The sequence below is a fragment of the Chelonoidis abingdonii genome, chromosome 2 (assembly GCF_003597395.2).
Source record: "Chelonoidis abingdonii isolate Lonesome George chromosome 2, CheloAbing_2.0, whole genome shotgun sequence".
Taxonomy (NCBI): Eukaryota; Metazoa; Chordata; order Testudines; family Testudinidae; genus Chelonoidis; species Chelonoidis abingdonii.
In genome coordinates, this window is record NC_133770.1 from 183,490,754 (window position 1) to 183,516,754 (window position 26,001).

Genomic DNA, 26,001 nt, shown 5'->3' on the forward strand with positions numbered 1-26,001 from the left:
GAAAAATAACTGCAGGCTGTTACAACAGTTATTTCCAAATAGTGCCAGTGAGCCAAACCCTAACAAATCTTTATGGTGTGTTATTGTTTTGTCTCTCAGATATTAGGAAAGACAGTAAGAAGGCAGAGTCTGTCATGGAAAAGTTCACTGGGGGATAGATTATGATGGACGCTTACATGGCCTCACATTGGGTAGTGGGAGGAGGTAAGGCCAGCCGGAACTGCAGCTCCTGTTCTCCTGAGAGTACGCTAGCTACTACCAGGAACAACTTACCTGAAAGAGGGTGAGGAGTATCCAGAGCTAAGGTTCCATCCCTCCAGTGTGAAAATCAAGAGATCTGAGTGTACTACACCCTTTCAGTGCACTTCACCAGTACAGCCAGAGAGCTTCAGTGACTCCCCTGCAGCAGTGGAGTTCTGCCTCACCACCAACTATGGGCTATCCAATGGGACTTGTCCTCCTAAATCACTGAAGTGCTTTTGAAAATTTTACCTCGTATCTAAATGCTATAATCTGAACTCAGGTCTTGATAGATAAGTAAAACTTGAATTGGTTCATATCTTCAGTTACTTTGTTTTATGTGTTTGCATAGAAATGTCCAAGTTTACCCGTGTGTGTGTGTGTGTGTGTGTGTGTGTGTGTGTTGTTGCGTATTTGGGGACATTAAATTTAAAAAACAAACTGACTCCCTAAGGTGTTATATGCATCTATAAGATTTACGTAGAACGCATGGAAAAGATACTACATCACAGATGCGGAAGAACTGAGATTAGCTTCCCCAGTGATATGTCTTATTTAAGATGAGACTGAGGTATAGTTATACCTAGAGCGGAAGTTTTTGAACCTGATTGGGTTCATGCAGTCTTCCTCGGGAAGAGATGTGTGTGCAGATTCCCTGCTCCCTTGTGGACTACAGGCTCAGCTACTTCTATAACAGCATTCCCCACCACCACCTTTTTTTCCACAAAGCCCGTGGAGGCAGGACCGGCTCTAGCCATTTCACTGCCCCAAGCATGGCGGCATGCCGCAGGGGGCGCTCTGCCAGTTGCCAGGAGGGCGGCAGGTGGCTCTGGTGGACCTCCTGCAGGTGTGCCTGAGGAGGGTCCGCTGGTCCCGCGGCTCCGGTGGAGCATCCGCAGGGACGCCTGCTTGAGGTCCACCAGAGCCGCGGGACCGGCGAGCGGCAGAGCGCCCCCTGCGGCGTGCCGCCATGCTTGGGGCAGCGAAATGGCTAGAGCTGGCCCTGCCTCCAGATTCTCTGCACAGATGGCCCTCCTGCTGGTCCATGGGTTATGTAGGACAGTTCCATAGTTGGATAAACCACACACAGCTAATGAAACAATTTCCATCCCTTTGCCTTGTCCTTGGGCTTTACCATGGGGAAGTGCTGTTGGGCCTTTTGGTTCTACCCACATCAATATGTATGGAAAAACAAATCTTGTTTGTGATTTATATTACCATAACCCTTAATACTGTAATAACATTGTAACATTTTAACAGCACTTGATGTTTTCTAAGATGTGTTAAAATGTTTTACATGTCAGTAATTCACATTAATGCCTATTTTTTTTATGTAGTCCATTGGGCTACATGAGTTACTGCAGATAATGTGAACATGTTGTGGTTTACTTATCAACTGCATATCCCATAGCAATGCTTTTATTCCTGTAGTTCTTACTCTGTGTATGTTAATATATCAGTAGCAATTTAGCAAATGTAGGTGCTAGTACAACACAGTAAGATTTTACTTGGCAGTATTACTATAATGTCTTGTATGACTTACACGATATATTTATTTACATGTGAATGATATATTGCCTGTACATGTCAGTGAGATAATCTAAGAAAGTAGTTAGCATATTAACAGCAAGCAGATATTTTCAAGAAATGACTTTTTTACAGCTTTATTTTATATTTTAATATGATGTATTTTTTTCTTAAACAGATAAAATTGAAGAAGCACAAAAAGAACTTAATGAGACAGAAGACCAGCAGAAAGGTAAAAAAGCAAATACCATTTATGGCAAAGCTGATCAAAGCCTTTTGAAGTCTGTGGAAAGTCTCCCTTTGATTTAGCTGGGTTTAGGGATATGCCAATAGAATGCATGACTGTAGAGCAAATGCTGTGCTAACACCCAGTCATGTTAACAAACACTTGTTTAAAGTTAACCACTTGAGTTGTCCCAATAACTTTGATTGCTGAGGTGGATAAAGTTAAGTCTGTACTGACATTTCAGCTCATACTAGGCATTAATTGATTATTAATAACTATCTTTTGTCCATGATGATCAACCTGTGATTGGTTTATATGGATTATGAGAGGACACTTATCAGTTATTTTAAAATACAGATGACCTCTGACAGATGAAATCTGTGTGGCAGAGACTAGTGGTCATGTAAGGTTGGCTGACAGCAGTAGCATAGGAGATTGGTGCTTTGTGTCAAATGTTAAAGGCATTCTTCTCCTCCTTGATAGTGTGTTCGAAGTGTTATCTGACCTGTTGCAGGTGTTGGACAGTTTGGTGAATCTTTGATGTTGCCTGGATCAGAGTTGCTTATTTTTTTTATATGAGTTTCATAATTTTTTTTTACAGGTCATAGTTACAGACTTTGATAGCCTGTCTGCAAAATAGAGATTACATTTGCCTACATCATAGAGGTGATGTTGTATCCTAACTAATGTTTGCAAAGTACAGGTTCAATCAGTGGAAGAAATGAAAACTTTTAGCATGAAGAGAAGCAACCAGAGGGCCTTTTTAGGAAAAGTTGGGTGCAAGCTTTTGTTGTTCTGCATCAGGGCCTTGACATTTCACCAAATATTTGTAAAGGGTGAAAAAAACAAAAATAAATGATTAAATGATAAAATCATCAAGCTTAAAGCTGTAGTGCTATCCTTTGAGTCTCCTTTTCAAATTTAGAGACTCTTTCATTTTCACAATTCAGACTTTATACTAAACTTTAATCACTTCTGGCACATTCTTATTTAGTAGATCCTAGATCCCTGTGTATCTTCAGTTCAGTTTATAACTGCTTATTTAAGTGATGATAACACAATATTGTTTTTTATTGTCAATCTTGCAGTCTAAAAGCAGTACAGCTCTGGGAGAGTAAACTAGGCACAATCAACCAAAATGTTAACTATGTCCAGGGCCATGCATGCAGCCGGCATAGCTGAAATTATGCGCCTCATTACAGCTGTGCAGCCTGACTGAAGGCAATAGGGTTGCAAAGGTGTAACTGAGTGTACAATTTGAAGATGATGTGGTTACAGAGGTCCAAGTGATGACAACATTTGGCCTTCAGAATCTACTATTGGTAGTGACTTGACTTTCAGCTTTTAGACCAAGTTTGAGAGACTGGCAGTTACAGAATTTGATATGGAAATAATTGAGACAATAAGTGGAGAACCATCTGCTACCATTTTTAACAAAGTCTCTTTACAGAGTAGAAATGCACTTTTCTTCTTAGAAAAACTATTATTTATTTTATGTTTTGTCTATATGTTGTACCTAGGTGAACCAGTTGCTAGTATGAGCTAGATTCTGATGGATATCATTTGAAGAAGCAATCAAATTCTTAAGGATATTGAAAGATTGAAAAGAATATTTGTATAAAACTGAAAAAGTAATTTAAAATACAGAAGCTTTCATATAATGATGATGAAACAAAGTAAAATATACACAATTTCACCTAAAGTGTTTATTTCCTTCTTTCAGTTCTTTTGTATTTGAATTACCAAATGGTCTTTCCAGTTTAGAGATTCCTTAGATAAATGTCTTTCCTATTTAAAATAAATAGGATAATAAATTCCACAAACTTACAAGCCAACTACTGTTTGGTAATATTGTAATTTACATACCCTGCTTGTAGAGGAAAATGTTTTCATGACGTGGTTGTACATACTGTTTTTTCAGGTGACGGTAATTTGCCAGTGATCAGATTTATAAATGACGGGTGCGTGTGTGGAAAAAGCTACAAAAAGAGTTTGTGCTAAATACACCTTGTTTTCACTATGTAAAGTAGTCAAAATAAGAAGAAAATTGTAATAGATCCTTTTTTTATCAAAGACAGGGAGAAAAATTAAGCAGAATAACAATATTTATAGACAGACTTCTCTACCTATGGACCCTTGCATGTCCCCACTCTTCCTATCATCTCTCATTCACTATAGAAAGGTCAACCCCTGTCTCTGGTTGACCCATAATGCACCCTATTGTCATCTTGTTAAATTTCAAACAAGAACTTTTATGTTTCCTCCATATGGCTTTCCTCGCTTGGAGGAGCTCCCCGTAACATCGGCAAAACTAACTCATCATCTTCCTTCAAATCGCTTCTTAAAACTTTTCTTTGCCATGAGCTGTACAAAATCCATGACAACGGTTAGGCTGCTGTTGTGCTCAGACAACTGCCTGTCAAGCTGACCAATACTGTCTCATTGTTTCCTTGTACTCTGCCATGGGTCTGTCTGTATCCACTTGTTGTCTCTTGTGTTGCACTTAGATTGTAAGCTCTTGGGATCAGAGACCATATTTCTGTTCTGTTTGTACAGTGCCTATACAATGGGGTCCTAGTACATGACCGAGGCTCCTAAGTATTAAGATAATTTTAATAATGTTTGGAATAAAGCTACAACTGAAAAACCAAGACTTTTTAATTTACAAATATCTTGGACCTGATTATGTTACATATAAATGAGAGAAACAGTTTGACCATTCTTAATTCAAATGAAAAAAAAAAAAATTTATGCAATACATTGAACTCCAGTGTAACTTAGGAAAGGAAGCTTGCTGTTGTAACTGAAGCACAAGACTTTACCAGGTTCTAATAATACAGGTTCATCACAGTCGTACTGTCTCCTGGGGAAAGTCACTTTACTTCTCTGTCTCCATCTGTAAAATGGACATAATAGTAATATCTGCCTCATAGGATACTGAGAGCCTCAATTCATTAATGTTTGGTAAGTGCTTTCAAATCCGTGGATTAAAAGAGCTAAAGTAGTACAAAGTATTGTTGCTAATCACTGGCAAGAAAGCACATAGTGAATATAGATACTGTCAGCATCTCCAAACACCGTTCCAGCCTTACATACTAAGCTTAGCTAACTGCAGTAAATGAATTTTGAACATTGAAAAGTCAGTGGCTAAAATTCTTAATGTTCCATTCTTCTTTCACTTCTCTTGTGTCCATTAAGGTATGAATTGGCTGCAACAGCAAAAGTGTGAATTAAGGTGCACTAGAAATGTCTGTATTAGGAATATTTGCATAGAGTGTTCAGTCAGGTCTAACATGAGTTGTCTTGAACTCAAGTAGTTCATGTACAACATACTATAATGTCTGCCTCATTCTGGCAAAGTACCATGTAAAATGTGTGTAGTTTGATTTTGCTTTCCCAAAATAAAACATTTTAAAAAGCAAAAGACATCCTACCATAATGGGGAGGTAGGGAGAAGAACTGATCATATTTCAGTAACTAGTAAGCTGTTCAATAAGGGCTTTAATCTGTGATGTCCTGCAATCCTCAGTCTTGTCACCTCTCGTGTTCAGTTCATGTATAAAGTCACTGTGTGAAATCATGGAAAGATACTCAAGAGTGCCATTAACATCAATATCTCTTCATCACTCATAGACTGTGCAATATGCCCACTGCAGTGCCTGAAGAAAACAGGGACCTAGGATGACAGAGAGAGAGCTCAAGATAAAATCTGGAAAGATGGAAGTGATGATAGGCAAATGAAAGGAATTTGATGATCTACCATGATATATAACCTCACCCTCCAGAGAGGCTGTTTGCCCTGAGGTTTTAGTACAGTCGGTTTGGACTCCTCACTACTCAGTAGCATAAGCGTGCGTACGGGGTGTGCTGGGTGTGATTAGGCACGCCCTAATGTCTCCACACACAAAAAAATTGGCTTTGCGTTTTAATTTAATCGCATGATGCGCTCTTTTAGTTTTAAAGTATGGATTGTTGTATTATGCAATAAGCGCTGAATTGGATAATACAGATGTTGTAGAAATGGATGGAAAGTCCGCGTTCGCTCGCAGCATGTTCCCCCCACTGCTGCGGCACCGCATTACCATTGGTCCTCTCCTCCCCCTCCGACTACTATTCTAGAAAATTCTTTGACCTGTATAAGCAGCTGCGTCAGGCGTGCCCAGTGCAGTGCCTGCAGTGTTTCTAATCTTCGTCACGTGTACTCTACCGAAATAGCATAACAAGCCTGTGGCCTTACTTTTTAATTCAATCATATGATATCTCCTTTTAATTTTAAAATATGGATTGGTTTGTTGTTAAGATAAGAAAAGGAACAGACAAACTGAATTATAATGAATGTGCTGATACTATTTCAAATATCTCGGACTCCTCGGTTAAGAACTTACATGAAGATAATGTCGCCACCAGTTCCAGTGCGTGCAATAAACTAAGTAGTGACCAACAGAAACAGAATTTGTCTCTGTTCAGGTCAGTGTAATTCCTATTCAAAACCATTAAACATTCCATCTGATGACCCAGTCTGTGATAGTCCAAAAAATAGATTAGAACGCCAGTCTCGATTATCTAGAGGTCCTTATTAGCCTAGATTGAGCATGTTTCCTAGAAGTAAAATAGGGAATAAACAAAGAAGTTTTCAGTCTGATTGGTATGAAAAGTATAGGTGGTTAGAATATAGCCCATCAAAGAATGCAGCATTTTGCTTTTACTGCCGTTTCTTCTCCTCTAATGATGCAGCAAACAAAGGTCACGCTGATCCAGCATTTCTTGATAAGGGATTCAGAAAATGGCATATGGCTAATGAATGTTTTTAAAACCACCAACTGTCAAAATCTCATGTGTTGAGCTGTTCTTCGTGGTAAAGTTTTAATGAAGGGAAGCCTACCGATGTATTGTTGATGAGGGAAGCAGGCTTATCTGTCTAAACAAGAACAACGGTGCCATAACCAAAGTGTAGTGGAGCGACTGATTGACATTGTTCTCTGTTTGGCGAAAGGTGGGAGACCATCCAAGGGTCACAATGAAAAAGCTGACAATTATGAGAGAGGTTTATTTCTAAATATTGTCAATATGCTCCAAAAATATGATCCCCGTAATGGCAAAGCACGTGCAACAATCTCCTCAAAACGCTACCTATCTGAGTAATCGCATCCAAAATGATTTAATTGTGGCCTTGCACAATGTTGTACAACAAAAGATTGTGTCTTCACTAAATGGAAAAATGGTCTCAATGATTGTAGATGACACTACTGACTGTGAACACCATGAGCAGATGTCCATTGTCGTGAGGTGTTTTGACAATGAAAAACAGAGTCCAGTTGAGCATTTTCTGTCTGTTCAGAGACTATTAACAGTTGATCCTCAATCTATTTTTGACCAGTTAAATGACGTCCTTGGCATTCTCAAAATTGACTGGCCATCAGTGATGTATGTCTGTTTTGATGGCTCAAAACATGTCTGTTTTGATGTCTGGATGTACTGCAGAGTCCAAATGAAATATAAAGAAGGAAACAGTGAAATACTCTACGTACACTGCTGTGCGCATTGTTTGAACCTTGTCCTAGTAGATGCGTGCACTTCAAGTAAACAAAACAGAACTGTCTTTCATTTTTTTTGGTGGTGTTCAGACTCTTTATGCCTTCATGGAGGAGACTCCTGTGCGGCATGCAGTAATGGAGAAGATTTCACAAATGTAGGATCCCAGTTGAAGACTTTGAAGTCCTTGTCAAACACAAGATAGGCATGCAGAGCAGAAGCAGTGGCTGCTGTAAAACAAAACTACTCCATCATTTTACAAGCTTTACAAGAGATTATCGAAACAACTCGCCTTCCTGATGCTAAAATAAAAGCTCATCTTTGTCCTTCACATGATGCACCCTATTCTGCAGATGGTGGTAAAAGTGAGTAAGGCCCTTCAGGCTCCAGATCTCAACTTATTTACTGCAGTGATAGGGGTGAAAAGCTTGCGTAACTCTTTGGCTGCGATGAGAAGTGGCCCAGAATATTTTCAATTTGTTTTCAATGACAGTACGAATATGTGTGTAGAGAATGATATATCAATTTCCCCCAGTTAAGAGAAAAACGTCCACTCATATTGATGACACATTTGAGTTCCAGCATCACTTTGATACAAAAGAGGAGCGGGAGAGAATAACTTCATTTTACCTACTCCTAGACTCAATGATTACCAGCATTGACCAGTGATTTGAACAGATGATTTGTAAAATTGTGACTGCTATGGGAAAACTGCTGAGCTTAGACATTGGCAAGGACGATATAAGAATCATTGCCAACAAATTTAAAGTGTCCTTGGATGAGTTGGAAGCTGAAGTTGGATTGCCTCGGGGTTATGACGGATCTGTTCCTAAAGGTAGCACTACGAACGCCACCAGAGAGTGGCTTGATTTGGCTAAAGGAATCAGATTGGTCTTCCGTGTTCCAGGCCTTTTACAAATTTATTCAGTGCTTTGCAATCTGACCTGTTACAAGCTGTTCGCGTGAAAGAGCCTTTTCAAAACTAGCACATGTAAAAAACTAAGAAGTATAATGTTCCAACAGCACCTCAGCTCACTCATGATTTTGTACATTGAACAAGACTTGGCTTCGTCAGTTAATTTCAATGATGTGATTGAGGAATTTAAGTCCTTAACATCTGGTGCACAACATCTCATTCTCTAGGACAGGAAGATGAAGAAACCTTAATCTGTTTTGGTCAATTTGGATTAGCTCATATCTGGTTAAAGATAAAGATCATGAAAATTGACTGTATCTTTGTATACCTCTGTTATCACTGCAGCAAAAATTTGGTATTTTGTGTCTCCTTTTTTAAGTCTGTATTTTTTAAGTAAAGTTTAGTTGTTAATTTAAAAAAAATCAAGTTTAGTTAAGTTTTAGTTTCTTTAGTTTGTTTGATGAATAAAAATAATGTTCTTTATGATTAAGTATTCAATAAATGTTCTCCTTTAGAAAAAAAAATTCCTGGGTACACACCCTAATGCAAGGGTAGGCAACCTATGGCACGCGTGCCGAAGGCGGCACGCGAGCTGATTTTCAGTGGCACTCACACTGCCCAGGTTCTGGCCACCAGTCTGGGGGGCTCTGCATTTTAATTTAATTTTTAAATGAAGCCTCTGAACATTTTAAAAACCTTCTTTACTTTACGTACAACAATAGTTTAGTTATATATTGTAGACTTGTAGAAAGAGACCTTCTAAAAACATTAAAATGTATTACAGGCACGCAAAACCTTAAATTAGAGTGAATGTAACAAAAAGAGATGAGCAGGTAACAGTTTCTGCTGTCTACAGTAGTACTGTACCATCTACCACCAGGAAGGGGGAGAGGAGCGGATTTTCAAGTAGCAATAATCACACCTCAGATTCACTTCATTGGTTATGATACTGCCACTGTGCAAAAGACTCAGCGCACCACTTCTGCAAGGTTGCCGACCCCTGCCCTAATGAAATGTGCAGCACACACCTTGGCTGAGTAGTATTAGCCAGAAATGCCTTCTTTTTATCTTATACTTGCTGGAGACTATGTCCTTGCCTCTGGAATTGGACCTAGTCACTGTGATCCATTCATTTTGTATTTGTAGGTTAGCTTCACAACCATAAAGAATAGACACTTACCTATTTGAAGTGAAAGCTTAAATTCTTCACAAATTGAAGGTTTAATTCCCATTCCACATTCACCATGAAAAGCTCTCATTTGGCAATGTTTTATTTTTTAAGCCCTGAGTTAACATATTTATTCTGTTTGCTTGCAACAGAGCTGCCTAACTTTTGAATTTCTAAACGTCTTTAAAGCACAAACTTAATAATCATTTGTGTAATTCTGTTGCATGTTTTCTTTGTCTGTTTTCATAAAGTCTTTGTTCCTGTACATAATTATCACATATACAAGTCCCTATGAAGTGATTCTTGGTACATCAGGCTACAAGATTTTAAATCTATATGGGATATTTTTCTAAGATATAAGATGTAGCACAAATAGGAGTTATGGGCTTCACGCAGGAATTATCATTGGTTATGTATGCTGTCAGACTAGATGATCATAACAGTCTCTTCTGGCATTAAAATCTATGGGTAGGTCCACACTTAGTGTCTGTACTCTACCCGCTGCTATATGCCCACCTAGCATGGGTATAAATAGCAGCGTAGATGGAGGGGCACTGATTAGGGCATTAGAACCCCAGGGTATATACCCCATTTGACTCTGTGCATGCCTCCCATGTCTACAGTGCTGTAGTGGAGTGTCCCACTGCTGGAGCCTTTGCCCACTGCCTCTTCCCTGCCCAGCTGCGTGTGGACACGGACTGCCTTTCACTGTGGCGTGTAGCTGCACGTACCCTACGTGTGGCCGCAAGTGTAGACAATGCCTATGATTCTGAGTAACTCAAAATGGAATGAGCAGACTTGTTAGACGTCTGTTTGCTTCTGCTGATAAGAAGTGTGACTGATTGTGGGGGGAGCGGGTCTTTTCATTTTCAAAGCTCTTTATAAACTTATTCCTGCTCTCACTGAAATAAAGTAAAAAAACTCCCATTGACTTCAGTGGGAGTAGGATGAGGCCTTACTCCTCACTCCCTGCCACCTCTGTTGGGTAGCTAATTAAGTCTCAATATTCTCATTTTACAGATGGGGAAGCTGAGAAACAGGGAAGTGGTTAATTTCCCTAGGACACAGGAGGAAGCAATATTAGAGCTGGGTTTGATTGGGTATACAAACCCCACGCCAGGCAAGAATGAGTTAAATAGCATCTTTGGGTTCAGGCAGCCTCTTCCGCCACCCTGCAGCACCTGTGAGGCATGCCGCTGTTGGAGCAGGAACCTTAAAAAGGAAGGCATTCAGTTGAGAAGGCCCTAGCCTGGGGAAGTAGATAGGCCTCTCGTTCTCAGCTCCCAGAAAAGAACTGAGCAGAGAGCCAAGCAATTTGTGGTTACCTGTGAGCAGAGTAGTAGGATAGATAGCTGGAGGATCCTGGTAGGACAGAAAAGCTGGTGCTGTTCTTTGTCCATTTAGTTTCCTTTTCCTTGTGGCTTAAGAACTGGGATTAGGGGGTTGATCCTGGGGAGGTCTTACCATACAGACTTTTGGTGGTTGCTACAAGGGTCCTTGGGCTAGGACCCAGGACAGAGGGTTCCCCCCACAGCCAAACTGGGACTGGAATGACTATTGGGACTGGATCAGGGCTGTCGATTTGGTGTGAGATCTTGGGACTTTAGGGTGAAAACCCTGGTTTATCTCAAAGGGGGTGAGACCAAAGGTAACCCTGCTGGAGGGCCAAGTCACAGGACAATAAGTGGACTTGGTCAGCAGGACTACAGGGGAAAAAATATGCAACTTTGCTCCTAGCCACAATGCGGTGTACCAGCTGGTGAATTTGTTTGCCATACTGGGATTGAAACTCAGCTGTTCCTGGCTCCCAAGTCTGCTTGGACCACAAGGCCATGTCTGTACCTTCTGTTTCTATTTTGGAGGGAAACCTATTTTTATTTGTTTTGTTTTGTTTAGTGGTGCTCTACGAAACAAGGCTGGTATTGTTTTGACAGATTTACAATTTTAGAATTAAAATGTCACCCTCTGAAACTGTTATGAGAACTTTATCATATTATTGTGACGTTAGAGTAATAGTATTTTGACTTTTTGATGATTACAGCCAAGTTTTTGAGTAGCAGTTCAACAAAAGAGAGATTCCAGAATGCGTCTGTCATAAACAGATAGTAGGAGTTAATAGAACAGAAGTACTTTATAGCTCTTTTGACTGTAAAGGGTTAACAAGTTCAGTAAGCTTTGCTGTCACTAACGAGGACCAAATCAGGGGACAGGTACTTTTCAAATCTTGAGGGAGGAAGTTTTTGTGTGTGCTGTTAGTTTTTGGTGATGGTTTCTCTCTGGGTTCTGAGAGTGACCGGACTGCAACCAGGTTTCTCTCCAATCTCTCCAGTACAGGCTCTTATAATCAGAACAGTGAATAATAGGTAGATAAGGCGAGTTAGGCTTATATTTGTTTTCTTTATTTGCATCAATGTGCATTTGGGCTGAAGGAGATTCAAAGGTGTGTTTTGGCTGGAGGAGTTAATTGTAGCATTTGCTGAAAAAAGGAGTTCAAATTTGTATTTTGCTGAAAGGATTTAATTTGTACTGAATACTTTAGGCTGGAGGGTATTCCAGTGCGATAGCTAAAAACCTGTACCTAATCATCTTAAATTTACAAAGATAATTTTTACTTGTTTTTCTCTCTTAATTAAAAGTTTCTTGTTTTGATGAACCTGATTGTATTGTTTTTTTTTTATTCTGGTGTGAGACGCCCAGGACGGGGTCTGGATTCACAGGGAGTTGGTGGGGAGAAAGGAGGGAAGGGGAGAGGGCTATTTCTCTCTGTGTTTAGGGTTACTGTCTCTTCGCAGGGAGAGTCCCTGGAAGGGGAGAGAGAGGGAAAGGGGAAAGGTGATCTTCTCTGTTTAAGATTCAAGAGGTTGAATCAGCAGTGATGTTTCCAGGGTACCCAGGGAGGGGAGCCTGGGAAGAAGGTAAGCTGCCAGGGGGAAAGGGGTTTTACTCCAAACCTCATTTTGTGGTAAGATCCAGAGGGTTCTGGGTGCTTCTTGGGGTTCCCCCGGGCAGGTTTTGGGGGACCGCTAGAGTGGTAAGCCAAGCACTGAAATTCCTGGTTGGTGGCAGCACTACAGGTTCTAAGCTGGTAATTAAGCTTAGAGGAATTCGTGCTGGTACCCCATCTTTTGAACGCTAAGGTTCAGAGTGGGGATTTGTACCATGACAGCATCTATCACATTTTTTTGGAAGGGACACTGTACAGGTTAGCATGCCCCAGATGTCCTGAATCAGACCCCACATTAAAAAAAATCTTTCTGATAGTATACAAGAAATGAATCCTCCAAAACTAAGGCTATGCTGCAGTGTTAAACCTGCAACAGAGTTTTGTGCCCCACCAACACTGCAGTGAAGATATTTGGTTTGCTGTGATTGCAGATATGCTTGTGTACTTTGTGCTGCTCTGCCAGTGTTGCTGTTTACTCTGTCCTTGTGGGCCGGTAAGGTAATGAAATTGAGAAGAATCTAGAGAGAACAGAAAGACTGCATGAGAGGCACTCATGTATCTGAGATCAGAACAAAATCATTCCTTTTAGATGGGTATATATCTGACCAGATGGGTTGCCTGTTGCATCACACTTGAACTGGTGTAAGCAAGCACTGACATTGCAGAATTTTGGACTCTGGATTCCTGTTAGTTTCCTCAGTCTTGTGTGGACTCAGACATGATTACTGAGTCTTTCTAGAGGTTTCCCTAAATCAGGTTTTTGCTCATTTAGTTAGTCCTCCACCAAAGGCCAAGGGGTGTTTTAAAATGATTGATACAACAGAGTTCTCAGATGAAAATATAAGTAATTCTCCTTTTGTGGAAAGATATTGTGACCTGACCTGGCTGAAGATTTTTTATGAGAAACTTCTAAAAAGTTGTGCGTTATGAGGTAGTATTAACAATCTGCAACTGGTGAAGAGCCACTTTCAGCAACCCAAAGATCTCAGGGCCGGGAATTTTACAGTAATGCATAAATGCGACGTGCCCTGGTGGATGTCATCCTTCTCACCTTCTAACCTTCCATATTTAACTTCCTGGCTGGTTAAGGCATCATTGGCTGCTAAAGTGTAGTTGAATTAAGCTCTTCTCTTCTGTTAAGCCCAAAAAGGAAGAGCTAGTGTCTAAACTTCTACAGTTCCATCTGTTAGAGCTAAAATTGTTCCCACCGTCTTCTATCTAATGTATCTTTAAACATTATTACCATGAAATATGAGCCTTCATCTTTCCTTAATTGCTGCAAGCAATATGGATCTAATTGAGCCCAGCTTTTCAAATGGAAATATGTATCAAAGAACTGAAGAGAAAGGAGCAGTGACTATTTGCTCAGAAACTTGTTCTGGCTGAACATCATTATGTACAGAGGAAGCTTAGAGTGACCAGATGGCCTGATATTCAGGGCTTTTTCTTATATATGTTCCTGTTACTCCTCACCCCCGTCCTGATTTTTCACACTTACTATCCGGTCACTTTAACATTAGATAACCTCTTTTTCCTTTTATTTTCTATTTTTCCCTTCCATACTCATGGTTGGGGAAATGTCTGTAGGCAGGATTTCATGAAATCAGGCAATGATTTGCTAACGACCCTTACACTGGCCACTCTTTTTCCTACAAAAAGGTGTTTTAAATCTAGTGACCCAGGCAATGAGATGTTATTCCTGCATGCAATACTAAATGGGCACATTTAGCATAAAATGCCTCATTTCATGATTTCAATTCAAAATTTGGCACACTGGAGAGGAAAGAAAAAAACCAGTCTGTAGGGGAAAAAAATCATTTGACTAAAGATTTTGGTGTCAAGATGTTCTTTTGGAGGTTATTTTGATTTTTTGGCTAAACATATGTACTGAATTGGAATATACTATAGCATGCCTGTTTAACAGTGGATGTTAGAATTGCTCCATTGAGGCTTTGGCATTACACTGGTGGTCAAATATTTATCGATCTTTGGTCCTTAAACTTGATGGACTTTTTGCTTACTTTAAACTCACATTGGCACAGTCGACTCATGGAAGTGCTGAATTTTGAGGCAGCCATTTTAGTAAGCTCAAGTCACCTTTCAGCATCCCAGTCCTGATCTGTCTCAAACTGTAGGCGGCAGGAATTCTGAACTCCCACTCAGCCTCCCGGGCTATTCCCCAGGTTATTTTCTCTTTAGGTAGGAGGTAGGGGTTTTTTTGTGGTGAGGGTGGGGGAGGTGGGTGTGTTTTTTGTTTCCTCTCTTCATGGTGGTATATGCAAATATATAAGAAATCAGATAACACGGAGAGGAAGAATGTGTTCCTTTCATGGCAAAGCAGCACCAACTGGTCATATTGGGTTTCTGTTTTCTGTGTCAAGTTTCCAAAGCATCACCTGTGATGGTCTCTGAGTAGTAAAATCACTCTCTGCAACCATGGCTTCGGCAACTGAACAGCAGGTTTCTGTGGATTTGGGGTATTTGTACCAGGGATGAGGAAATGCTGCTGCAAAGTTCTGGGGTGTGAGCTTCCCTGGCTCTGCCCTTTCTGTCCCCCGTCTCTCCTTGTTAAGTAAGGCATTTTTTGTGGCTAGAGCTCTGCTGGACATGTCTTCCTTAAGCCAGACCAAGAAGCTAAATGGGCAGTTATCTAGATGAGTTGCTGTAACCCTAAATGGAAGTCTCTTGTTACAAGGGTGACCTTTCTTGGGCCTACTAATTTAATTATGTCCCTACTCCCACCTGAACTCCTTCTGATAATGTTCTCTAGCTGATGTAAGTCATGACATCAAAAGACTTATCAAGTTCAGGACAGCATCTTCTTCTCATCTATATCCAGTCATTTAAAGCAGTGGCTCTCAACCTCTCCTTTCAGGAGTTTGATTTGTCTTGCATACCCCCAAGTTTCATCTCACTTTAAAACTACTTGCTTACAAAATCAGACATAAAAATACAATAGGGTCACAGCACACTATTGCTGAAAAATTGCTGACTTTCTCCTTTTTACCATATAATTATAAAATAAATCCAACTGAAATATAAACATTGTACTTACATTTCAGCATATAGTATATAGAGCAGTATAAACAAGTCATTGTCTGTATGGAATTTTAGTTTGTACTGACTTCGCTAGCTCTTTTTATGTAGCCTGTTGTAAAACTAGTCAATTATCTAGATGAGTTGTTATAACCCTGGGAGACCTCTGCATACCCTGAAGGGTATGCGTACTCCTGGTTGAAAACCACTGATTTAAGGCAAAATTCACTGTCTTAACTGACTCCTATTTCTGGGAAGAGATTGTATCACAGAGGAACTTTCTGATAAGTCCAGGCATTATGCTTTTGGGATCTTCCCTGCCTTGTGCTGTGATATTACTAGATTGCTAAGGTTGATCCTATCTTCCCTTGCTGATGAAATATTTCAGATTCATATAAACTGTCATACATCTCACTCTCCCTGATTGTTCATCCAAGTTGTACAAATTGTTGATTCCTAGATGAAACATTTAAACTTCCAGTTGTCTTGATTGAGTACTTTTTCTGGTCTAGTTTTGTTATTTCCAATAAATTACTTTCTCCTTCTGGCTTCAGTGTATGTTTAAGTGCTACAGCTATTGTGACTGGGCTGTGACAAGAAGGTTTCAGATCGTCTATATTGCTGTCCCTCCAATTATTTTCTCTTTTGTGTCTGCTAAAATATGAGGTAAAATGTTCAAGTCAGACTCTGTCCATCTGTACAATACCATTGAAAGATGAGAAATAACTATTCTTCCTTCCCCTGACTCCCATTTTTCATTTAATTTTAAAACAATCATTCACTAATATTAATTATTAGAATTAAGTTCTTTAAAATGCTGTAGGTCACAATATATATTAAGTACAGAATCCACAATGTTTGGGTGGTCTTAACTACTGGTTATTGAGGTGAAAAATATATCAGTCTAAAAAACTGACAAGCATGGTCATTTCTTGATGAAATGTGTAAGACCTTAGTCATTCAAAAAGTACGTTTTGTAAAAGACTGGATTTAGGTGTAAGGAGATAAGATTATGATACTAGCAACATTGCGCTGCCTCTAAGATATCTTGTAGAACAGAGAGAAAATTGTCAGTATCACTTTCGACCACTGTTTACTTCTGTTTCTGTGTTGTCATGGCTAAGAGGCAGTGGGCAGAGTGCATGTAATTGTAATTTGATTGGTGGTGGGAGTTGAGAAAAAGAACAAGGGATAAGAGGCAGCTGAAAATAAAGGAAAACAGGAGAATTCACAGGGAATGTTTTCCTCTGTGTTGCCACTTTCATGGTTAAGTGAAGATCTCATGGGCATATGTTGTGGGTCAAGATTTTTGTACAAGATGGAGACCTCTGTTCGGACACTGCAAGTACCCCAGAACATTTTAAACTATTTAGAAGTTCTTCAACTCTTTACGTATTGTCCTGGCATATTGGGCTTTCCAACTTTGCAGCAGTAACTTTAAAATATAGAATGGCTGTAGTTTATTTCTAGAGACCCTATATATAGATTAAGAGCGTTTAAGGCCAGAAAGGATTATTAGATCATCTAGTCTGACCTCCTATCTTTGGCCATTAAATCTCACTCAGTTAACGTGATTTTTTTAGTGCAGTTTGCATTAGTATGTTTTACATACAGAAAACTTCACAGCCATACTTGATTCTTGTAAATCTGATCTTGTAAATACTTAAAATTGTGCATAACTTTAGATAAATGAGCAGTCCCATTGAAGTCAATGGAACTACTCATGCGTGAAGTTATGCACATGCGTAAGTGTTTTGAGGTTCGAAGACTAAAGGCTTCTACAACTTTTATATGTGGACTGCTTTAACTGCACCAGCACTGTTCTAGCACTACAATACACGCACCAACCATGAATGCAACTATACCTTATGGAGTTGCTTATACCTGTACAGCTTATTCCCATAACAGAAAAGGAATAAGCTCCTCCAGCCTGGTATCATTGTACCCAAACTAAAAGTGGTACCTGCGTAACTATTTTGATTTTTTTAAAAAAAATTCACACCTCTACCCTGATATAACGCTGTCCTCGGGAGTCAAAAAATCTTACTGTGTTATAGGTGAAACCACGTTATATCAAACTTGCTTTGATCCGCTGGAGTGCGCAGCCCCGCCCCCCTGCAATGCTGCTTTACCGTGTTATATCAAAATTCATGTTATATCGGATCGCGTTATATCGGGGTAGAGGTGTAATACGGGTACAAAAACTGTGTGTAGAAGAAGCAAGTCTTAGAGGGCTGATCCAATGGTCATTGAGGTAAATGGAAAAATTCATAAGCTTTAGTGGGCATTAGATCAGGTTTCTAGTCAGTGTATTTGATCCTTTTGAATGGTGAAATGACGGATTTTGTTTTATTGACTTATTTCCAATTGTGATTTATATAAAAGCAGATCACTTGGCTCTTAAGGTTTCATTCACCTAATGAAGAAAAAATAATCTTAAGACCCTGTTCGGCAAAGCAATTAAGCACGTGTTTCTCTTTTTAAAGCCCATTGGCCAAGATTTTCAAAAGAACGACTGATTTTGGCTGGGTACCCAACTTAAAATGTTTAAAAGGGGCCTGATTTTCATAAAGTGCTGAGCACCCTCCATCTGAAAAAAGTCAGGCCCTTTTAAAGTATTTCAAGTTTGGCACCCAAAACCATTAGTTGTATTTTAAAATTTTGTCTGTTGACTTTAAGGGGACTGTGCTGTGGTTCTCTTTTCAGTCAACAGGCCTAGTGGTCAGGGCTTGATGCTCCAGTCCTTTTTTGTTCAATCTGTCCTGAACCCTCTGAATGGGGTTCAGCTGGATCAGCCTACTTGTCAGTAACCCCCTAGTCCTGCCATCCCAGGACTAGGTATAGGAGAATTTGGGGTGTGTAAGGGAACCTGGGTCCACCCAGGGCCTTTGAAAGTGTGATAGTGTGGGATGGCTTACATTAGGCCCACCGCCTGCTCACCTTTCTCTGGGCCCTTCCTATCACACCAAATGGCTGTTTGGGGCATGGTTGCTGTTCACTTGTAGTCCTTTGCTTCTAACCTCCGAGTCTCAGGGCTAAAGCAGGCGACCCTCTGATGCCCCTGCACGCAGTTCTCACTACCTCTTGGGCAATGTCTCAAAGGACAGGAGAGAGACTCACAGCTGGACCTAGGTGGAAAGAGCTGTTTCTCCTACTACAGTAGAGCAGTACCCTTCTAGGATATTGCCTCTCTTCTCCCTTCTGCCTAGGCTGCTGGACCTCTCTTTCTACCACTCCTTTTCCTGGAAGCATGTTCCGCAGTGCCTGAGAGGCAGAGCTTTCCTGGCCCAGGACTGCTCCAGCCTTTCCCCTGCATAGGCTTTAGTGTACAGGGACTATTTGTGCTTAAAATTAAGCATGTACTTAAGTGCTTTGTTTAATCAGGGACTAAATTGGGGTAGAATATTATCTTGGCCGCATTAATTATTTTCATGTATATATGTATATTTAGGTATTGACACTTAAAAAAATTTTTTTTAACTTTGGAGGAAAAAAATATTTTAAAAACTTCTGTCATTATTTGAAGGTCCAGTCTGCTGTATGAGGGTTAAAAAAGTCGGTCAGTTACAGAAACAAAAGGTTTTAGCAGTCTGCTGTTAATTTAAATGAAGATCCTATGGCTTACGCCATTTAGACTTACTTTCTATATCTAGCACTTGTGGCAAATTGCCGGTACTGTTCTGCTGGGTCTCGCGCTTTCTCTTCTCTGGGGTAGGTTCAGGGCGCTATTGCTTGCCTCTGGACCAGTTCTTAATCACTCCCCTAGTGTCCTTGGAGGAGGGGAGTGGAGAGGGAGGGACCTGGGCCCGCCCTCTACTCCAGGTCCCAACCCAGGGGCCCTGGGGTTGTGGTGAACCACTTGACTAGCGGTTTCTTCCCCTGGGTTACTTCCCTCTCATACCCGTCAGCTTGTGAAGGGCTTCTCGCCTCTCTTCTATACAAGCCTGGTGCCCCTTACCTAGGGTTTCTGTTGGGCTTCCCAATCCACCGCAGCACTCCTCCAAACCTTCTATTTCTCTCTGGACAAACTCTTCTCTTCTGCAATCTGCACTCTGCTCCAATCCAGCCTTTCTCCTTCAACTACCACCCCCTGTCTGACTGAAGCAGGGGTTTATATCCCATGACTGGAGTCAGGTGCTCTAGTTAATCTAAAGCAAACCTTCCTCCCTTGGCAGGGAATAAGGCCCCCTGCTAACACTCTTACGCTGCCCTCTGGCCATGCTGTATCACACACTCTAGTTTTTTGTTGTTTAGTCATGAAAACACACTTACAGGAATGATTCATAACTGTTTTGCAATAGGCTCAGAGAAATCATTGCTATAATTAAATAGACATCACATATAGGAATGTAGAAATATTTTGAATATTTTAAAATACTGTGTCCCTAGTGTTACTAATTTTAGTTTGCGGAAGACCCTTAGCAACGGTCCTCCTTTTTTTTGAGAGGCTTGCACATCTTTAAGTGCATTCTTTTTCAGAAAATATGCATGTTAAGAGTAATTGTTGGCTCTGGTGTATGGATTTATAATGTTTTAAAATGCTTCTCTGGAATAAACTAAAAATACTAGAAACTGAATAATGTACTATCTATTCATCTGTAAGCCAGAAAACTGAATCCAAAAGGTAACTTTCACAGAGTAGTGTTGGAGTGGAAGTAGATGCCTCACTTCTGCTCTCTGTTGCTTTCTTTTTTTATTCAAGTCTACAGCTTTTTTTTGAGCAAGAGAGAGAAAGTGGATGTTTAATAACGTGGTTTTGAGCAGGCTTTCAGACAGGCAGCTCTAAGAATTACTTCCACAGAGCTGTGGAGCTCAAGCCAGTATCGGGTTCCTGGGTGAATAAAAAGGAAGACAGATTTCAAGTAATTTATATTTTTCCTTTGTTTGGCACGTTTATTATATTACTGGGTTGTTGTTTGTATTTTACTTCTCTACTTCATGTGCAAGGAGCAAAGAGTAACTGACAAATTGCAGGTCTCTGAAGTAATGCGTAGATATCTTGGCAGAGTCTCTTGCTCACATTTGGTTGCAGAATGAAGCAGAGTAACCACAGGTGCTTGAACTATTTTTATAGTGGGGGTGCTGAAAGCTTTTACCATGTATTTGGTGGTTGTTAGTACTTCAAGCCAGAGGATGCAGCCTCACCCTCATCATCCCTAGTTCCAGCATCTCTGAGAGTAACTGGGGAGCAGGGAAGAAGGAAAGGGAAGTGAAAAGAAAGCAAAGCAAACCAAAAAACAAGGAAAAATTGTAGTGGGAAAACGTTAGAGATAAGCTGGTATGGGGTATGATGGGAAAGAATGGAAGCAAAAGTCAGAGAGAGCCAGTACAGCACCCTAGGACTGCTTTCTGTATACCCACCATCTAGATACATGTGGGCAATGACTGTTATACCACAAGATAGATTATGAAAAAAAGGTTTAAGAAATTTGATTAGAATTTGAGCAAGAAGCATTTGACCAGCCAATGGAAGTATTAGCATTCATAGAAGCAGAGTGATTTGGAAGGATGAGGCTTTTGTGATTTGATGAGGGAGCTGATAGTTTATCATTCTGTGCTTGATTGCTTCTGCCTTGCCCACGTGTAATTACTATTTAAAAGCAAATCAGATCTCAAACATTGCATTACTTTGGTAAAGATTTTTGTAAATTTACACAGTCGTATAATGAATTTGTATATGACTATTTCATGCAATAGACAAAAAAGCCTTAATACACTGTTATGTTTTATTGTGGGCCAGGATTATATGTAACCTTTCTGGGGGAGATGTAATGTGAGGCCTGGGAGTTCAAAGGGCTATAATGTGCTGGACAGAAGTGGGCTTTTGGTTCAATAAGTGTGAATATCTAAGGGGAGTTTAGTGTAAATTCCCTACCTCCATTTATGCAAAAACCCAGCCTTTTGAAGTTAAGCCCTGGATGTTGTTCATTGTCTGTTCATGGAAATCAAAGGCCTGAGCTGAACTGCTCAGCCTGAGTTCTGGTTCTGAATTTAAAAATGGGGAAAATCCAGTTGTGGGGTTTGAAAGACTAATATGTATCAGAGTCTGCGGATGGAGTTGGGGGAGTCTTCTGATACACGTTTTAGCATGTGTGCAGGTTGTTCTATTTTTTTAATACTATTTTTCTGTAATACTTTTACCTTTAGAATAAATGTGCTCAAAAGTGCTGTGGGGGAATTTGTAACAGCTAGCAATTACACTGTTCATAGTCTTTTTGGAGAGAAAGCAAAGCGCAGACCCTGGTCTGTTTAGGTAGCCTGGCTTGTTGTGGATATCACAGTTTAGTCAGGGAACTGTGCAGCTGGAAAAACCTGGGTCAGGAAGGAGTGAGACACGGGTCTCTTCCCAGAGATGTCAGGGAGCTGGAAACCAGTAAGGGTGCACTCAAGGGTCCACAGGTAGAATAGATGTGCAGATACCCTGAAACTGTGAGAGAAATATCCTCAAGAACATTTACGAAGAAAGTAAAAATATAGGTAAGATTAGCTGTAAGGGAGCAGTTCATTTTTAAAAATAAAAATACTGTAGCTTTTGCAATTAGTAAGCGTAAAATGAATATTTTGCCCTTTTCTATAGTGCCTATTTTCAGAGGATCTCAAACTTTAAAAAAACAATTTAAAGTTCATAATACCATTGTTAAGCAAGTGCTTTAGTTGCAATATTTTATAGATAGGTAATCTGAGGTACATTTTAACACCTTCCCTAGTCAGGATCACAGAGGGAGTCAATGACAGAGCCAAGAATAAAAACAAGGAGCCAGACTCATAATTCCTGCTGATTCAGAGTTCCTCCAGAATGGAAATCCCACTTTCAGTGATTGCTGAAGAATGACACCAATTATAAACCATTTCTGCAAGTTGTTTTCATTTTGTGAGAGCATTTCTACAGTCTTCATTCATACCCCCTCCCCCCAAAAATATATAGTCCCCATATATTAGTATGTCATTACAAAATATGGCAATAGGTAACCCTCCAAAACTCTTGAGATTATTTTCACAGTGAATTTGAGATTCCTAGTTACTGAATTGATAGAAGCTAGGCACACAGGTCAGGTGTTGAAGCATTTGTACTTGTCTTAAAAGACCCTGTCCACTCTATAACTTTTAACCAAGTTTGTTGTTTGTTTACTAACATGGTTGGGTCTAAATATCATGTGTGTCCTCACACAACATGGTTCAAACCAGAGTCATTTAACACCGTTTCTCCCCACCAGTGTGGCACGTGGTTATCTTCCTGATTTAGTACACAGTTTGTAGCAGTTTGGACAGGACACCTTACCCTTGTGCTACAACCTGTTTGGCCACTTGGACATTCCTCTTTATGCTGCTTATTTCCTTTCTGGGCTTGCCTACACTTGAAACGCTGCAGGTGTGCTGCGATAATGTTTCAAGTGTACACAATACCTACGTTAATGAGTTCTCCCGTAGGTGTAGGTCATCCATCTCCCCAAAGAGGATGTACCTAGGTCGACAGAAGAATTCTTCTGTCAACTTAGCAGTGTCTACACCTGAGGTTAATTTGTCTTAAGTACATTGCTCAGGGATGTACATTTTTCACACCCTTGAGCAGCATAGCTGGGTCAGCCTAACTTTTTAGTACAGACCAGGCCTGTGTTCTTGTTCTATGGGCGCACTAGCATTTCTGCTACCTGTGAACTGCCTAGATTTTCTTGTAAAAATGCAAGCAGTACAATAGGTGTGGAGGTATGGTTGTGATAACTGAAAAGCTGCAGTATGTGAATAAATGGAACTATATTCCTTGCACCCTGATAACATGACCAAGTCTCTTTCGGCTTACAAAATCACAGCTAAAATTTTAATGTGGGCAGGGCCTCTTTTTTTTTTTTTTTGTAACTACCTTAATATTTTCTCTGACTCATGTAAACTGTTTCGTTTGACCACGGCTTAAAAAAACTGGCAATAAATGCTACATCTTAAAAAAAAAGCCATCATTAGTAATATTATTGGCAGTTTATCAATGTAAGACTCAGTTAATTGCAATACTGTTGAAACAATAAAACATCCTAATGAAGGCAGTTATATCTTGGATGTCACTTAGTTGTTTGTGATAAAGCATTAAATACACTTTTTATCCAAACATATGTATTACAGTGGATTCCTATCTGAGTCCATGCCTCGGGCACAAGAACAGCAGGAGCTCCTGTACTTCTACAGTTCAGAGCCACTAGGTTCTAGTGACATCCCCCAGAGGCAGTGCATCCCTCACAAGAGGGTGGAACTTGATACATCCATTGCCTGCTCATTGTGGTTAAATTTCCTCTAGCAAATGGGAGAGAATGACCTTTTCTGCAGAATCCATGTTTTTGTTTATATAGAAAAATGTTTTTAGCCTTTAAGGTTGAAAGAAAATCTTCTAAATATGAACTGGCCGTAAACTAAAGCATTCTGTGCAGACATCAAGCCTGAAACAAGGGTGTGAACTGCCTACTACCCAAATGCTGGCCTTACCACACAATCTAAAAAGCCAGGCTATGTACTGGGGAGTTTCTCTGAGATGGAGTGAGAGGGACTGTATTTCCTCACCTTCTCTCCCAGCCACTCTGGAGCAGCAGAGTCACTCTGTTCTGCTGTTATAGGTTCAGACTGAAGTTGCCTCTGTGTCACTTATAATCCTTATGCATGCGGCTAAGGATGATTAGTGGATGTACACTGGATCTGCCAATCCCACCACCAATTCCCAATTGCACTGTGGCACATCACAGTCCCCTCCAGAGCTGCTGGTCTCCATGTCATATAGGAAGCATATTCCACGTTCTGCAGAATAGAAGCAGACTGATGCCTCTGCAAGAGCCATTCTCAATGTACAGAGAAGGCAGAATTAATCCATTCTAGAAGTATGACTGCCACCATTCATCTCAATGGAGTGTTAATTTTAAAAATTCTTCGCCTGTCTGTATATCCCGGAATAAGAATACTTTGTTGCTGCTTAATTAAAGAAAAGGTATGGAGTGGACACTTATTTCAGAAAAGTGCCCCTACGTGTAGTTACTCAAGAATAGCTGTTCCTGAATAACACCATGTGTATACAAGCCCATAGTACTACCCCTCAAGCTACCATTCATTGGGACCTTTTGAGGGGCATCTGCCTCCCACTCTCCCCATACCTTTCCCTCACTTCGAGCATCAGCGTCCAGTTTGAAAATCTTCTGGCTAGTGACCTACTGGTTTATTTGTAAAAGTTTACAAGGGTGAGAGAGAACCCATATACAATTATTAGCTTCTACTGTGATAACCATCAACAATGCTACATGAGATGGTGGTGTTGATTTTCCGGACACTTGTGCATTAAGAGTAGATAAATATTTAGCAGATTAGAATAGGATTCAGGGATGAGGTAAACAAAGGTGCATAACAGCAAATTGCATATGTGTGTGTGTGGAGAGAGTAAATATTACTACTTATTTTCATTTTATATATGCTATGTTACACTGTGTTTTGATGCATGCTCTGTACAGAATAATATATGCCTATACTACAAAATTATACTTCTGTTTGATATTATAAATCATTTGCTATTCAGGGAAGCACTGAAACTCCCAGTGTATGCCTAGTTAAATAGAGCAACAGCATATAGTTAAATATGGAAATAATTTGAACTTTGTTAGTTTTGTTTCATGAATAACCAAATGGGAAATCATTTAAACTTGACTGATTTCATTTATCTGTGGTAGTAGCTCATTTGAAATGATACTGATAAATCCAGTCACAAAAATAACCATGAAGGAAGGTGTCTTCGTTCCTTGTCTGTTGCCAAATGTAAAGGATGAGATGAGGGGCAGGGAAAGGGGGAGAAGACAGTCCTGACAGAAAAACAAATCTGTTGCTCAGTGCTTCATTTGTTCCACTATAATAATTTGTATTTTAAAACAAGGACAAAATGAAGGCTTATTTTACTGTGAATGAAAAGGAGTTGCTATAAATCGAAAAATACACCCTTCCTCGATATAACACCACCCAATATAACACAAATTTGGATATAACGTGGTAAAGCAGTGCTCCGGGGAGGCGGGGGTTGCGCACTCCAGTGAATCAAAGCAAGTTCAATAGCTTTCACCTATAATGCGGTAAGATTTTTGGTTCCCAAGGATAGCGTTCTATCAAGGTAGAGGTGTATTATTATTTAAATAGCTCAATTTCTTTATATTTCTTTGCAGATTTTCATATATACCAGCATAGTGACTTTTGTAATACCTTACAAATCAACAAGCAAGCATAGTTTTCAGGGTAATAAATCTGTCTCAGTCTAACCTAACCAGAGAGTCTAGATATGGAAAATACCTATTCAGTCATCTGGTCCATTTCCCTGGTAGTACAGGACTTACTGTAACTGACTGGTCTTATTTTGACTGTCTAAACTGAAAGAGATGAAATCAATACATAGTATAAACAAA

At 40.0% G+C, this 26,001-nt stretch overlaps 1 protein-coding gene and 1 pseudogene across 9 annotated transcripts in view; one reads left to right on the top strand and one right to left on the bottom strand.

The window, feature by feature from the left end:
- Positions 1–26,001, top strand: part of HIVEP1 (HIVEP zinc finger 1) — a 193,496-nt gene that overhangs the window by 98,380 nt on the left and 69,115 nt on the right. For all 9 annotated transcript variants that reach the window (XM_032793284.2, XM_075062838.1, XM_075062839.1 and 6 more), the window contains one exon: positions 1,946–1,999. In XM_032793284.2, coding sequence (XP_032649175.1) covers positions 1,946–1,999 — 54 coding nt within the window. The remainder of the gene's footprint in view (positions 1–1,945; positions 2,000–26,001) is intronic.
- LOC116832521 (U4 spliceosomal RNA) lies at positions 9,279–9,408 on the bottom strand (annotated as a pseudogene).